This window comes from Mustelus asterias, chromosome 14 (assembly GCF_964213995.1).
Source record: "Mustelus asterias chromosome 14, sMusAst1.hap1.1, whole genome shotgun sequence".
Lineage (NCBI taxonomy): Eukaryota > Metazoa > Chordata > Chondrichthyes > Carcharhiniformes > Triakidae > Mustelus > Mustelus asterias.
The window spans coordinates 19,138,251-19,155,369 of record NC_135814.1 but is presented as its reverse complement, the minus strand read 5'-3'; the positions used below and the strand labels follow the sequence as shown (position 1 = coordinate 19,155,369).

Below are 17,119 nucleotides of genomic sequence, written 5' to 3'. Positions count from 1 at the left end.
ACAAAGAAGGTGGAATCTAATGTCGTGTTTGGTGGTGGGGAGGGTATTTAATCAAAATTTGCAGGTGGAGATCCCATCGCTTTCCCAACTCCATCCCGATTAAGTCGATGACAGGGACTTTCCACCTCACTGTCGATTGAGGCATTTAAGTGGACAATTAATGGCTATTTACATGCTTCATCTCACCTCTGCTGGTATTAATGTGAAATCAGGTGAGGGATTCCCCAGGGGAGAACATGACAAACAAACCAGTAGGGAGTTGCTTTCAGCTTCCCAGAGGGTCAGGGCCAATCATTCAAAGGATATGCGATCCTGATCAAGGAACCTGGCATCAGAGAATCAGAAAGTATGAGGGGAGGGGTATTGCTGAGAGCCAACCTCTGTCCTGTTGCAACCCTCTCCTGGTGGCGTTGCATTCAGTCGGTGAAACCTACTCTCTCGGGGAAGACATGCCACTATCCAGTTAAGTGTCTGACTGGTGCTCAAAATGTGGCACAGTGGAGCTCTTGTCAGCTTTCCAGCAGCAGGTGAGGCCCCCATTGTCCTCAATGAATGGAATTGTGGTGAACCACTGTTACTACATGTATGTGCCTGGACACACCCATGCTGCATCTGGCCCGAGACTCCTCCCTTTCCACCTGAGACCCCTCCCTTTCCACCCAGAGTGGGGTATAAAGGTGATGGTCCCTCCTCCTTGCCTCAGTTCAGACCAGGTCAGCTACAAGGGTGTGCTCCTGTTCTCAGTGAATAAAAGCCTATTAGTTTTCCCTCACTCTCAGAAGTCTTCGCGTCGTAATTGATAGTGCATCAGGAATAGACTGCCAGTTGAAGGTGAAGGTGAAGTCAGTCAAATTATTTCAGAAAGAGTTGGATGCTGAACTCAGGAGGCATTGGTGTTATTTGGGATAGGTGAATTTAGAGGGTTGAATGGCCTCTCTCATCCATTGTTATATGGTGTTGGTGACAAAATGTGTCTGTTAACTAAGTCTCCACCGCCTTCTGTATGTTAATAGCAAATCTTTATAACTACGCGTACAGTATACAAGCAAGGAGCTATCTCTATCTAGATCTTAACACATCTCTATTCAACATCACATTGACCCTAGGTCAATGTGCTCTCTTATATTAGTGACTGTATGCAGCCCCACATTAATCCTGTTTATACCAGACTCTTAGTCTACACATCCTCCAACCCTCAGCAAGTCTCAATCACATGATGATAGAGTTCCATTAGTTGACTTCAAGTTAAACATCGGTATTAGTCTTGTGCATTTACCTAATTTTACTGTCTTAATGCTATTCCAACATTATCGTTATTACAGTATCAGCATTAATATCATTATCACCACCCTATCTATCCCCTGTCAAGACCTTGAAGTTAGAGGTGGAGGCCTTATAACCCTTCAGACATCAGAGGGACGTTTTTTACACAGAGGGTGGTGGGGGTCTGGAATGCGCTGCCAAGTAGGGTGGTGGAGGCAGGCACGCTGACATCGTTTAAGACTTGCCTGGATAGTCACATGAGCAGCCTGGGAATGGAGGGATACAAACGATTGGTCTAGTTGGACCAAGGAGCGGCACAGGCTTGGAGGGCCGAAGGGCCTGTTTCCTGTGCTGTACTGTTCTTTGTTCTTTGTTCTTCCACATCTCACTCACCGTCCTATCAGGAGATTGCAGCCTGTGTTGGTTAGCAAGTCTTTTTTAACTACTTGTAGCTAAACACATAGAGTACAGGCAAGGAGATTTCTCGAGTTCTAGATCTTAACAAGTCAAAGATCAAAGGAGGTGGTTTATAAAGATGCAAGAAAAAGTGGTAAATCTGAGGATTAGGAGCAATTTAGAACCCAGCAAATGATTAGCAAGAAACAGATTAAGGGAAAAGCCAAGATGCATGGAGACTAAGGAAGAACATAAAGGCAGATTGTAAAAGCTTCTTTAGGTATATGAAAAGGAAAAGGTTAGCTTGGACAAATAAGGGCTCATTACAGATGGGAATAAGACAATTTATAGTGGAGAACAGGGAAATGGTAGAGAAACAGTTACTTTGCACCTATCTTCACAGAAGGAGATACACAAAATCTCCCAGAAATACAAGACAACCAAAGGACTTGTGAAACAGAGGAATTAAAAGAAAGTAGCAACAGTAAAGGGGTAGTACTTGAAAAGTTAACTGGATTGAAGGTTAATAAATCCCCTGGACCAAATGAGCTTCATCCCAGAGTGTTGAAGGAGGTGGATCGAGATCTAGTGGGTGCATTGGTGCCTTCTCTTAAAAATCCATAGATTCTGGAAGGGTTCACATGGACGAGAATGTAGCAAATGTGACCCCACTATTTAGGAAGGCAGAAAGAGGGAGAATGTAGAATTACAAACCTGTTAGTTTGATGTAAGTGGTAGGGAATTGTTGGAATCTATTACAAAGCATGTAATAACTGGGCAATTGGAAAAGAATGGTAAAATTGGGCAGAATCAACATGGGTTCATGAAAGGGAAATCATGGTTGACAAACTTGATGGAGTTTTTTTGAGGATATTACTTGCAGCATTGATAAAGCGGAATCACTGGATGTAGCGTACTTGGATTTTCAGCAGGAGGTTAGTAAATAAAATTAGAGCACATGGGATTGGGGAAAATACGCCAGTATTGATTGAGAATTGGTTGACAGGTAAAAAGCAGCGAGTATGAATAAACAGATCATTTCACACAGACTTCTCTTTATTTTACCACAGGAGTCCAAAGCAGTGATAGTGTTACAAGCACAAAAGCAGGAAGTCTTCAAGTAAAATACATTCTACATTTGGCTGGCTGGATGAAAATGAAAAATACACAAGGATCTGTTGGCAAAGTTCTGAAGAAATGTGAAAAGCTAAAAATAAGTTCAGTTTCTTTCCCGGCACTAGGAACAGGTAAGTTTTAGTACAATATGTATGTGGTATATTGAGTACCTTATGTATTATAGGAAACATATAGGGGAGATTCTCTGGCCTCCCCGTGGCGTGTTTCTCGGTGCTGGAAAACCTGGGGCGGGGGTGTACTGTTGGCAGGACCAGAAGACCCTGCCAGCGTGAACGGCCAGAAAGTTTCGGCCATAGTATAAGATGGTGCAATAACTATAGGGTCAGATTGTTACATACCCCGGCAAAACACAAGTTTGAATGACAATTTTTGCTGATAAATACATTCAAGATTCCTATTTATTGTGAGTTTGTTTTCCTCAGCTGCAGATTCCAGAAGTCAATTATAACATAACCCTTCCCACTGCAATCACATCCACCCAAATGGTCCATCAGATTTTCTTCCCCCCCCCCTCCGCCCCCCGCCCCCTCACCAGCAATGATTCCTGTAGCAGGCGGGACCCAAAGATTTACCCTTCTACTTTTTAAAAAAGATAACAAAAATATCTGGAAATATGGAAAATATTGGGCGGAATTCTCCCCAAAAAATTCTAAGTGTTGAATTCGCGGGAAAACTGGAGTAATTCACATTGGTTTTTTCAGTGGGAATTCACACTAGAATCTCCCACACTCTGCGCAATGCAGAGACCACCAGTGTGAATATCATTAGATGTCAGGGGACGGGGCTTATTCCCACCTGGCAGGCTGAAATCAGCAGGCCTCTGTGCTTGCGCAGTGGCCCCAAACTGTCAGCCTCCAGTTTGCTGGCCAGCTCGATCGCTGGCCAGCCTGGGACCCCTGCAGTGCTGCCTCCCAACCCTTCCACGGCCCGATTGCGGGCTCCCCCGGCCTGGACTGATCCGATCTCCAGCCCCCACCCCCTCCCCTTCACCCATAGTACCAATCCCCCCCGGGAGACACCCATGCCCCCCCAGCAGATCCTCCTCCCCCCCATCACTTCTCCGTGGTCACATGGTCCAATAGCTGTAAATAGACATAACAAGACCCGTGTAAAGTGTCTTTACGTTTGATGTCTGGCATGTTAAGAACAACTTGTATTTGTGTAGTTCACTCCACAACCGTATTATGTCCCAAAGTGCTTTAAAACCAATGAAGAACTTGTAAAGTGTAGCCAGTTTTCATACAGCAACCTCCTACTATGTGACAAGGATCACATAACTTGTTTTAGGATGTTGGTCAAAGAAACAATATAAGCCAGAACTCCAGGGATACTTCTTCTACTCTTCATCACAATAGTGTCACATTGGTATACCATCGCATTTGAGAGATGGCACCTCAATCAGGGTAGCACACCTTTGGTATAGCATTCGAATGCTCGTCTTAATTTTTGTGTTCAAGTCCACGAGCAAGATTTGAACCTAAAACCTTCTGAATTAGAGGCAAGTATGCGACTAACTGAGCCACGGCCCTATGTGATAGCAGTCTCCCAACCCCCATCCAACCATGATCATATTGCTCACTCTCTTTCATACACTGAATGGTCACTTGAGCAAAACAACCTCAGGTAACTACTGTCTGTGGAATTATACCCCAGTAAAGAGGCAATGCTTTAAACTAAGAGGAATAATTAAAGGAAGAATTGAAAATAAAAATGTAACATAAATAATTGATAGCAAAGCATTTGAGGATGGTATTAGTTTTCTTATCTTATAACCTTTCTTTCGTTGAACTTTCTCATTACACTCTATCTAACTGCACAAATCTTTCTGTTTAGGAGAAGGAAAACTGAATCCTACTGATGTTGCAAATGCGCTTCTGGATGCAATAAGTGATTACGTGGTCGACTTTCTACAACCCTCACTTTCTGTGATTCGGATTATTTTGTTTAATCCAATGTTGATGGATCCATTTCGCCAATGTATGGAGCAGCGCTTCAGAACTTCACAGCCTGCGGGTAAGGAACTATTTCAGCACGATACTCCTGCAAGTGTCGTCCATAATCGTGAAACCCAGTTCAGTCATTACCCTTACTTTGCACTGTTAGCATCAAGCTGTTACAAGTCAGCTTCATCCACTCCAACTCCCATCGGGTACCATAATCTCAGAGGAGCAATGATGGGACCTGTGTGAAATGCTGATTTGCTCAATTGACCAGTCTTGTTACAACAAGAATGACTTCTATTTATATAGCGCTTTGAACATTGTAAAACATTCCAAGGTGCTTCACCGGATCATTATCAAGCAAAATTTGACACTGAGCCACAGAGGGAGATATTAGGGCAAATGATGAAAGGCTTAGTCAGAGAAGTAGGTTTTTTGGAGTTAAGGAAAGAGGTGGAGAAACAGAAGAGACCTTGGAATGGCAGCCAATGGTAGAGCAATTAAAATATGGGATGCTCAAGAGGTCAGAATTGTATGGTGTAGGGCTGAAAGAGATTACAGAGGTAGGAAAGAGAGAGGCCAGGGAGGAATTTGAAAACAAGGTTGAGAGTTTTAGAATCGTTGCTTAACTGGAGCTCTTAACGGGTGAATTTCAACAGTGGCTCTCCCACTCATTGGCCGAAGCTTCAACTGAAGAGCCACCAAAATTGCAGAAAGATGTTGCAAATGAGATTTGGGCTATTTTTCCCAGAGTTTCTGTAACCCTTGTGCCAAGATTTTGTAATTCGACAGGGAGAGCCAATGTGGAAATTCAGCATTCCCAGGAGGCTACATAAAGTAGCAAGACTTGATATGAGGGATTAGGGAGCAGGGTGCCCTTAGTATAAAATTATACGTTCTATCCTTATTCTTAAACTTCCAGTATGGATTCCTTATTCCACAATGGAAGAATTTGCCAGGAAGTATGCACCTATGTTATTTTAGATATATCTTTGTGAATGTAATATAAATTTTGTTTTTTTTCCAGCACAAACAGTTCTTCCACTGAAACCTGTTTATGCAATCCAGCCTGTTTATCCAATCATTCTGAGAGCAGCAAAGCATTTGATTGGAGTAGTTGAGATATATGGCATAACAAAGAATGCCATTGCTGAGACTCAGAAGAATATTGAAGAACTAATTAAAGCGAACCGTGGAAGCAAGGTAATAAGCAGTGAATATGCAGCCTACCTCTCAGACGACGAAAGACAACAAATCGAAGATCTCTGTGAAAAACATCAATTGAAAGTTGAAATTGAGGAAACAAAAATAACAATAGATGGACATAATACTGATATTCTGGAATCCATTGTGGAAGTGAATTCTATGCTCCAGGCCGTCAGAGGAAGAGAGGATAGGAAGCAGGAAGAGACTCTGTTGATGAAATCCGTCCAATGGGAGTTTGTGAATAACGAAACAGCTCAGTCCTATGACCAATCCTTAAACCTCAACCTTGAGAAAGCTTACCAGGATAAAAAGAAAACCTTAGCTTGCACGAAAAATGGGGAGTTGTGCACTTTTGACTTTGACAAGTTGCAAGAAAAGGATTCAACAGGAAACGTAGTGGAAATCAAGAGAAGACGTCTTGAAGCACGTATGTCAAAACAAATAGTTATCTTTTTAAGAAGTTATTATAGGAACTTGTGCACACATCATTCTGAAGGTTCTTAAATAACTTTAGCTTCTTCATTAATTTTCATCCGGATTGCTTTGTGAATAATAGTGATTTCCTAGCTCTCTTTGAACAAGACTAAGGTTAGAAGTCTGGAAATCATGGTTTAATAGCAACACTGCTGGAAGTGTGGTACGGCCACCAGTCTTCCCCAGCAAAGACCCATCCAAATTCTGAGGACAGGGTTAGTTGCATAAAAGAACAGAGATTAGTTTGGTGTGGACTGGATGAGGTTTGGCTATAGTATTGAACGATTTGCAGATACAATGTAAACTGAGTTTTCTAAAGAAGATTAGGAGAACGTATTGGAGATCTGCCTGACCCTGTGGAACTGTACTCTGGCTTGAGTCAACACCTTAGGAAGAGAAGGAACAAATTAAGGGAAGTATGGTGAGGATTGGTACCAAGGAGGGGGGAATGACTGATTGTGCTGATTTTTCAAGATTCAACTGGTGAAACAGTACCCCTCCGTGTTGCACACCACTTGGAGAAAGCGTTGAGGGTAGCAGGAGCAGAAAATTTACCTTTTGGGGGTGGGGGGGGGACTTGGTGATGTCTTATCAACAAGTGTGGCTCGATAGCACCACTACTCACCAAACTGGCCGAATCCTGAAGACAAAGCTGCTAGACTGCATCTGCGACAGATGGTGAGAAAACCAACATGAGAGAAAATCCTACTTGACCTCGCCCTCACCAATCTACTCATGGCAGATGCATCAGCAGGAGTGAACACTGCACGTCACATTGAGGATACCCCCTATCGCATTATGTGGCATTTCTACCTTGCTAAATGGGATAGTTTTTGAACAAATTTAGTAACTTGAAACTGGAAATCCATGAGGGCGGCATGGTGGCACAGTGGTTAGCACTGCTCCCTCATGGCGCCATGGACCCGGATTCGATTCCCGGCTTGGGTCACTGTGCGGAGTCTGCACGTTCTCCCCGTGTCTGCATGCGTTTCCTCCGGGTGCTCCAGTTTCCTCCCACAGTCCGAAAGATGTGCCAGTTAGGTACATTGACCATGCTAAATTCCCACTCAATGTACCCGAACAGGCGCCGGAGTGTGGTGACTAGGGGATTTTCACAGTAACTTCATGTAAGCCTACTTGTGAAACTAATAAATAAACTTTGGTATTCTGAAGAGGAATATAAAATACTGAAACTGAATAGCAAACAGAAATCCACAACAAAATATTTGAAGATTAGTTACGAAAGTCGGAAAAATGGGCATAAGCTCAAAATAGTCAAACCAATATCCAGAAGCTGTGCTTCACACAAAAAAAATCAAGCAATGTAGGCCATTAAGCTCATTTAGCATTTTGTTATTCAACTCTCAGTTTCTTCTTCCAAATCCTTTAATACCCTCGCTTCTGAGTAAGTTGCACCCCTCCTACCACCACCGCCCCCCCCCCTCCACCCTCCCCCCCCCTTAGTGTCACAAGTAGGCTTATATCAACACTGCAATGAAGTTACTGTGAAAATCCCCTAGTTGCCACATTCCGGTGCCTGTTCGGGTACACTGAGGGAGAATTTAGCATGGCCAATGCATCTAACCAGAGCACCCGGAGGAAACCCACGCAGACACGGGGAGAACGTGCAGACTCTGCACAGACAGTGACCCAAGCCAGGAATCGAACCCAGGTTCCTGGCACTGTGAGGCAGCAGTGCTAACCACTGTGCCACCTGTAAATATTTCCCTTCAATCACACAGCAATGTTTTCTTTTCCTTCACTACCCTACTTGGAATCCCAACCTAACTTCATAACCATGTACTTAAGATCAGCTCTGAAGGCCTGAGATTGTGTACCGATGGGGAAATGATGGAGAACCCTGTGGTGCTGCCATGTTAGGAGCATGAACTCAGTGGAATGCAAGCTGTCAGGCTTCAATAATAGACTGCAACATCAGACTGATATCTGGGAGTTTTTGTTCAATTATTTTCAGTAGCCGAAAGGAAATTTCAGCTTGCTTAGATACATATATGTATATTGAGGTAGCTATATTACTGATAAAATATGAGTTAAAGTAATATGGGGAACAGGTAAGGAAGTGGATTTGAGACCAGGGAGAGATCAGCCATGATCTGATTGAATGGCGGAGCAGGCTCGAAGGGCTAAATTGCCTACTTCTGCTCTTAATTCCTATGTTCTTTTATAAGTAATGACCCAAATGTTTTCATTGCAGTGAGCGGAGTTCAGACTGAATCACTTTTAGAGTTTTGTTTTCGTTAATATTTGAAGATGAGAGTGAAGCAGGCATCTAAATTAAACTGATTTGCAAAGATCATTAGTTGAGATGAGCCTTCTTACTAGATTTGCTTCTATTTTACATTCCAGCTGCGTTTGAACTCCCAACAAATTGGACGAACATGAATAATCAGGAGGTTTTAATGATTCCTCTTCAGTCAAGTACCACAGAATACAAAGATGTAGCAGAGACATTCAGGAAATCTTGTGACAAGACAATTGTTGACATAGTCAAGGTACGCATGGTCAATAAAATGTGATTGTGTATGTTTTTGCTTTTTATTTAACTTTATCCTGTGCAGTAAATTGTTAGGATCTCGACTAATGATGTAACGTATGTGAAGATTAAAATAAAGGTGATAGATAAGGTTTGTGGAACAGATATAATACTGATCTGATACCCATTTATTTCTCTATATAATATAGTATATTTTAGAAATCTTACCTCAGCAAGCATTTCCTGTATTTAAACCCTCCGACCAATGGTAACACAAAAGCATCTCAAGTTTTACATTTTCAATTCCTCAGCTTTGGATCTCGAGAAACTTGCCAGTTAAATTGAGGAGAGGGATCTCTGGACCAGGGGTTAAGTGCCTTTCCATTTACCTGCTGGATTCACCATGTCCACATGGACAACTCCTCTATGATTGGAAGCATCCCCTCACCCAACCATTTCATTCTACCTCTAATTCCCCACCCCATAAGGCCTCTGAAAACCCCCACACCCCTAGCCACCTCACACCAATCACCATCTACCCCCATCCCTCAACTGCCCCTTACCTGATCTGGCCTACCTGTGAATCCAGATCTGCATTAATCTGATTGACTCTTATGTGCCCTCTGAAATGACCTCCAGGCTATTCGGTTCAAGGGCAATTAGGGATGGGCTAAATGCTGGCCCTGCCATTGACATCCATATCCCATTGAAAAAATAAAGAAATATCCAGGACAAAGCAGCCCACTGGATCCACAAACTTTCACTCTCTCCACCATTGACGCACAGTGGCATGAACCAACTACAGGAAGCACCTTCCAAACCTGCAGCCTCTACCATCTAGATGGACAGGAGCAGCAGATACATGGGAACACCACTACCTTCAACTGTCCCTCCAAGCCATGCACCATCCTGATGTGGAACTATGTCGCCTTTCCTTCACTGTTGCTGGGTCAAATTCTCTTCCGAACAACACAGCGGGTGTACCTACACCCCATAGACTTCAGCAGTTCAAGAAGGCAGCTCACCACCACCTTCTCATGGGTAAATAGGGATAGGCAATGGAAAAAGACCTAGCCAGCAATGGCCACACCCGGTGAAAGAATTTTAATAAACAGCTATTTTTTCCACTTGTCCCCTGGTTTTACATTCACTGATCTGATATTACGCTGTTATCGGGCACACTGATGGTGCCCCTCTCTCCCCAACCTCCCAGAGGACAGGCCAACTTCACCCTTAGCCCAGCCACAATTGTTACCCCTGCCCTCTCCAGCATTGCCTCCCATATCCAGCATGATTCTGTAAAATAATGAGGGGCATAGACAAGGTAGATAGTCAATATCTTTTCCCAAAGGTAGGGGAGTCTAAAACCAGAGGGCATAGGTTTAAGGTGAGAGGGGAGAGATACAAAAGTGTCCAGAGGGGCAATTATGTCACACAGAGGGTGGTGAGTGTCTGGAACAAGCTGCCAGAAGTAGTAGTAGAGGCAGGTACAATTTTATCTTTTAAAAAGCATTTAGATAGTTACATGGGTACGATAGGTATAGAGGGATATGGGCCAAATGCGGGCAATTGGGATTAGTTTAGGGGTTTAAAAAAAAAAGGGCGGCATGGACAAGTTGGGCCGAAGGGCCTGTTTCCATTCTGTAAACCTCTATGACTCTATGACTCTAATACTTCAGACCGAATGGATTTTGTGGGAATAATTTAAGTCACGACTGCCAATCTCTTTATTTTAACTTTAAAAGCTGATAACTTATACATTTCTCATCTAGATCGATAGGATTCAGAATCGTAAGCTTTGGCAAAGTTATTCTGTCAGGAAAGATGCTGCAGAAAGAAAGAATCCTGGGCTAAATGTTGAGCAGATCCTTTATCACGGGACGACAAAGGAAATATCCGACAAAGTGAACACAACTGGCTTCAACCGAAGCTTTTGCGGGAGAAATGGTAAGAACCTGAGAAAGTACAAGAGTAATTAGACCAAGGTTCTGGGCTCTGGATTCCTTTGTCACAGTAAGAAGTTTAACAACACCAGGTTAAAGTCCAACAGGTTTATTTGGTAGCAAAAGCCACACAAGCTTTCGAGGCTCTAAGCCCCTTCTTCAGGTGAGTGGGAATTCTGTTCACAAACAGAACTTATAAAGACACAGACTCAATTTACATGAATAATGGTTGGAATGCGAATACTTACAACTAATTCAATTCAATTCAATTACAACTAATCCACATCATTCCTTTGTCAGTCCAGCCTGCAGTTCCAATGGTGGCCACCGTTCCTACCTGGCGCTGCTGGGATTACAGCGCTCCTCACCACCCATTTGGCCAACAGCCCTTAAGGCAGGACATCTGCCCGAGATAGAGGCAGAGGTCTCACCTTGAAGTAACTAACACTGCCCCCCAGCATTAAATAGCTGACGGGCAGCTGGTGGGATAGTGTGCAGGCCCATCACCAATCTATTCATCAAGTGGAAGGGACAATAGAGGCCTGAAATATTCACCCAAATGAATGTGCAAGGATGGTTAATCCTGTGTGAAAACTAAAGAAGTTGTTTCAAAAATGAAACAGAATTGAAGGTGGATTGAAGCCCACTTAATGGTAGGGCAGCAGGAAATCTCATTTAAACTCCTAAACAAGGTTACCTTTACATTTCTGGTGGCATTGCAACAGCAAATTCAGGCCCATTGTATTGTTATCTGTGATATAAAGTGATAGAATGTGGTGAAACACAGGGCGAGATCACCTGGCCATTCACGCTGGCGGAATCTTCTGGTGCTGCCGTGACACATTCCCATCATGGATTTCCCAGCAATGGGGGCATGGTGGTGGATTCAATGGGAAATCCTATTGACAGTGGCGGGACCGGAAGATCCCACCGCTAGCCAATGGTGGGCCAACTCTCGCTGATGAGAAACACATCATGAGGGGGGTAGAGAATCCCACCCACTGTTTTTTTAATGTGAAACCTTCACAGAACAGGCAAATTGGCCTGGATCTACCAATGGAAAGAGCAGCAAACATCTCCATTGTGCGTCAGGACTCAAAGAAAGTACTGGCACTCACAGATGCACAGAACGTACCCAGGAAGTTCCATCTTCCAATGCACAGAGATATGCTGCTTGGGATTAGGGGAGGCAATGGGGTAGTGGTATTGTCACTGGACTGGTAATCTAGAGATCCACGGAAATGCTCTGGGGACCCAGGTTCAAATTTCAGCACAGCAGATGGTGAAATTTCAATTCAATAAAAATAAATCTTGAATTAGAAGTCCACTGATGACCATGAAACACTCATGTCCTCATTCTGGTCTGTCCTACATGTGAAAACTCCAAATCCACAGCAAAGTGGTCGATTCTTAAATGCCCTCTGAAATGGCCTACCAAGCCACGGGGTTCAAGAGCAATTAGGGAACTGCAATAAATGCTGGCCCAGCCATTAATGCCCAAGTACTATGAATTTCGACATGGACCCTCCCATTGTAGACTTGGACTTGCCAGATATTAGCTCATATTAGTCGCAGGCCTCGGATCTGGATCAAAAATAACAGGAAGCTGAATATCTGGACACACTCCGTTCTCAACTGTACCAGTGTCCCCCACCCTCCATCCCAAGTATGTTCCTTACATGTTTGACATTGGTTTCTTTATTGCTGACCCCATTTTAATTTAGATCCTAGATTTTTCATCTTCCCCTTGTTCACACTGCTAAACCCAACTTCCCAATGCCAGAGCAAGGCTCCTGCACTCATGAAAAATTCAATAACTATATTGTTGAGGGGAGCCAGTTGAACACTGAGGACTGGCCCATCGGTGATGATATCCTCCAATCAAAACTCAAACAGAATCTACCAGCTTAAAAATGGTTAAAGTTGTGCTAGAACTTCCAGGTTATTTTCTATTCATAGAGAAAATGCTGGAAAATCTCAGCAGGTCTGGAGAGAAAGGAGAGAAAATCCTTTTTCTCTCTCCTTACAGATGCTGCCAGACCTGCTGAGATTTTCCAGCATCTCTTTTGGTTTCAGATTCCAGCATCTGCAGTAATTTGCTTTTATCCATTTTCTATTCATTGTGGTCTCTGAGAAGTTTCACATCTTCTTCGTAGTGGTGCAGGTCAGCAGATTATCTGTTCAATCAATGATTTCAGTTGATAATATATTTTGATATATTTTTCATACGTTTCAGCTACTTACTTTGGAAAAGGAACTTACTTTGCTTTGAATGCCTGGTATTCATGTGACAACAAATATTCCAACCCTGATGCTGATGGGTGCAAATACATCTATCAGGCACGAGTGATTACTGCAAAGAAATGCAGAGGACAACAGGATATGCTGGAACCAGCGCCAGTAAATGCACAGATAGATCCAGCTGACCTTTGTGACTGTGCAGTGGATAACGAAACAAAGCCTTCTATTTTTGTTATTTTTTGCGATGATGGAGCGTACCCAGAATATTTACTAACCTTTAAAACAAGGATCGCTTGAGTCAGAAACAACTTTGTCCCAATTGCAACCTGTTCAAATTTCATTCATATTCCCAGTAACTCTAGCATTCTTACACATTGCAATCTTTGATGATCTGTTCAGGATGTTTTCAAGCGATAGGCTGCCAGCGGGCACTGCTTCCAACCTGAGGTGAAGCAGCATAACCTTAGAGGACAGAAAAGCAGTGTCTTGCTTCTTAACCATGAGACATTGTCATCTTGGATGTTGAATGGGGAGTTGAACAGTGAAAATTCCCAAGTAAACTGTATCAATGACCCCCTCCCCCACCCCTCCCATTTGCAAGGAAACCATTTTTTTCAATTAATCTCAACAGTTTTTACGACAGGAGAAAAGGGTGCTGATTGGTTGGCAAGTTGATCCTGATTGGCTGAGATGTTGCCATAGAGAAAGCAAAAGGGAACTATGGACGTCCCGAATGACATTGTGTATGAATTTCAAGATGTGGAGATGCCGGCGTTGGCCTGGGGTGAACACAGTAAGAGTTTTAACAACACCAGGTTAAAGTCCAACAGGTTTATTTGGTAGCAAATACCATTAGCTTTCGGAGCGCTGCTCCTTCGTCAAGCTCTAATGGTATTTGCTACCAAATAAACCTTTTGGACTTTAACCTGGTGTTGTTAAAACTCTTAATGAATTTCAAAGCCAGTGCAATGCAAGATATAAAGGCCATGGCTGAAATTTTCTGGCCGTTCATACCAGCGGGATTCTCTGATCCTTCTGCAGTGAACGGAGATTTGGCTGAGCGCCAAACTTTGTCAGTACAGCTTGCAGTTCCAATGGTGGCCACCGCTCCTACCTGGCACTGCTGGGATTACAGCACTCCAGACCATCCATTTGGCCAACAGCCCTTAAGGGACAGCGACAATGGGGCGTGAACAGCCGGAAAATTCCAGCCCATACATCTGAATAATTGATCGATCAAATCAACCAGCATTTTCCTTTGATTGTTTGTAAGAAGCTGAGCACACGCCATACTCAACCAGTCTACACCTTGGTCATTCAGTAGTGCTGTAAGAGAGACATTTTTTTGTCAAAGCTTTTCATCTTACACTCATCAGGCCAGTCACAAGAATACAATGTAAGGGAAATCAACAAATTTATACTGTATGAGAAGACAGTACGATTGATTGGCAGGTGGACTCCAATTGGTAGAGGCATTGCCTTGGAGAAGTTGATAGATACTGACACTTAGCTGTCAAGTATTATTTGAAAGATGAATTGTTGCAAGAAAAAAAGCTTCAACAAAAAAATTCTTCCAGTGATACTCAGTCTACACTTGCAACACCAAAACCAAAATGTCTACTTTAGATGTGATTTTAACATTGGATAGCCCTTGCTGAACAGCCCTGAGTATGCTAATAGCTACACTAACAACCAATTTAAGATAATCAGTCAAAATTATAATGTGGCTCTTTTATGCTTGCTAGAAGTAGCACATATTCATAACCGTAGCCCTTTTAATGCAAAAAAAAGTTCAAAAATTGTGCCGTTTAAAAAATTATCCAAGAGCTTAGAGAACCTTTAGTTCCCTGTTGCTTCCTCTGTGAGAGTGCCTCAACCAATCTGCGTCAACTTGCCAACCAAGCAGCACCTTTCCTCCTATAATAAAAATAGTTGTGATTGTTTGAAATTTGGAATTCTTGCATTTGCCCTGTTGAGTCCAAGATGAAAAGCTGTGGCAACATGTCTCTTTCTTCAGCAATATTCAGAATTCTAAATGCGTATATCAGAAATTGATTTATAATCTTGCTTAACATATTTTGACATCTCTGGGTATCGGCGTGAGACCTAATTCACAGCAGACCTACTGCCAAAATCAGTTGTGTTGCCAGAATTACACAATCAATCTAAATAGGGAGCTGCAGCCCAAGACATCATAAAAAACAAGGCCGAAATTCTCCGGCCATTCACGCCAGGGGGATTCTCCAGTCCCGCTGGCAGCACGCCCCCATCCGCAGGTTTCCCACCAGCGTGGGGTGACATCAATGGGAATTCACACTGGGAGGCCAGAGAATCCCACCGCTACCAAACAATGCATCACATACCACCAGCATGAAGCACACGGCTGGGAGGTCAGAGAATCTCGTCCCAATATTTTAATGTTAAGTTTCAAAAACAATTGTCATATAGAATGCAAAGTATTTTAATATATCTTTTAATAATGATGGTTGAAACTTTTTGAGGAAGATTCAGTTGCCTTATTGATAAATTAACTTCTTGCATATTAAAAATTAAACAAACCATTTTCTAAACTGCGACCAATTAATTGCTGGGAATCTATGTGACGACTTAGCACTTGTCATTTACTTCATATCCATTTAATTCAGTAATACATAATTCTTCATGTTTGCATAGTATTGCATGTATAAATTTAGAAGAATTTCTTGGTAGCAAAGATGACGAAACGTAGATATTCACTGTCATTAGTTTCATGAAACATTTGGCACCCACCTATGCACACTTAAATGTGAAAATTCAGAAGTTGCTGTCACTGATTTCTCATTCCGCCACAGCTTGAGCTGTTGAAGTCTTGACAGAGAGAAATCAATTAGAAATCATTGATTTGATGTGAACTTCCCACTTTTAAGTAAAAAACTGTTGATACAGATTTATATCTGTATTATAAATGGATACACCTTGTTGAATGAGGTGCAATGGTGCTTTTAATGGGTTCTAAGTCATAATTATTGGTGAACAACTTCTCTGGCCCTGAAAAACTTGTGAATTGTCAAGGTTCTCCACACATTAAAAATATATATAGATTTTTAAAATGATAAATACTATTTTGTTATGTTTGTTTAATACATGAGATTGAGGTAGAAAATGAAATATTTTCAATCTTTATTCTGCTTTCTGTAAAATTGTAAAAACTGCAAAATAAAACGTTTTGATACTTCCTGGTTTACTGTCGATAAGAATTTGTCAATGTGATTGGCTGCAGAGCCTGCTTAATTACATCACAGTTGCTGGATGCCAGGGATCCCCTTTAACTGGCACAAGAATTAATATCAAGAAAGGTAAAATCTGTGCCTCAGGAACTATTGCCTTTGTTTGCTTCTTTGTGAGAAGCATTCTTCAAGCATTTAGTTTCCACAGCAACATGGAAGATCACATATCCTTTTTCTACTTTTGCACCATCAAATACTCAGTAGGTCGATCCACAGCAGACTCGGTATGTCCAGCCCATGTTGTGCCCTACATAAATTATGTTATGATTTGGTTCAATTAGGCTATTTATTCTGCCCTAATAACGTGCTTGTCACTGATCACTTAGTTCATTTACCCACTTGCTACACAAGTTGGATCCATTGACCTGTAGTTTGCTCTCAGTGACAAATGAATTACTTTCGCAGTTCACTTCATGCACAACATTTTTAAAAATTCTCATGCGATATGAGCATCAGTGGCAAAACCAAAATTGGTTGCTCATCCCTAATTGCCTTTGAGAAGATAATGGTGAGCCACTTGAATCGCTGCAGTCCATATTGCATAGTTACACCCATAGCGTTGTCAGAATTGCAGGATTTTGACCCAGCAACAATGAACGAATAGCGATATAGTTCCAAGTCAGCATGGTTTGTGGCTTGGAGGGGAACTTGCAGGTGATGGTGTTCCCATGTATCCGCTGCCCTTGTCTTTTGAGGTGGGAGAGGTCCAGCGTTCGGAAGATAGGTCAATGGTGGCAGGAGGCCTTTATGTGGGATTTA

General features: G+C 42.5%; 1 protein-coding gene across 1 annotated transcript in view; it reads left to right on the top strand.

Moving 5' to 3' along the window:
• Positions 1 to 16,302, top strand: part of parp14rs3 (poly(ADP-ribose) polymerase family member 14-related sequence 3) — a 61,605-nt gene extending 45,303 nt beyond the window's left edge. The window contains exons 20-25 of the mRNA XM_078227969.1: positions 2,730 to 2,906; positions 4,630 to 4,809; positions 5,764 to 6,369; positions 8,784 to 8,929; positions 10,683 to 10,857; positions 13,090 to 16,302. Coding sequence (XP_078084095.1) covers positions 2,730 to 2,906; positions 4,630 to 4,809; positions 5,764 to 6,369; positions 8,784 to 8,929; positions 10,683 to 10,857; positions 13,090 to 13,391 — 1,586 coding nt within the window. The 3' untranslated portion in view covers positions 13,392 to 16,302. The remainder of the gene's footprint in view (positions 1 to 2,729; positions 2,907 to 4,629; positions 4,810 to 5,763; positions 6,370 to 8,783; positions 8,930 to 10,682; positions 10,858 to 13,089) is intronic.
• The last annotated feature ends 817 nt before the right edge of the window (positions 16,303 to 17,119 follow it).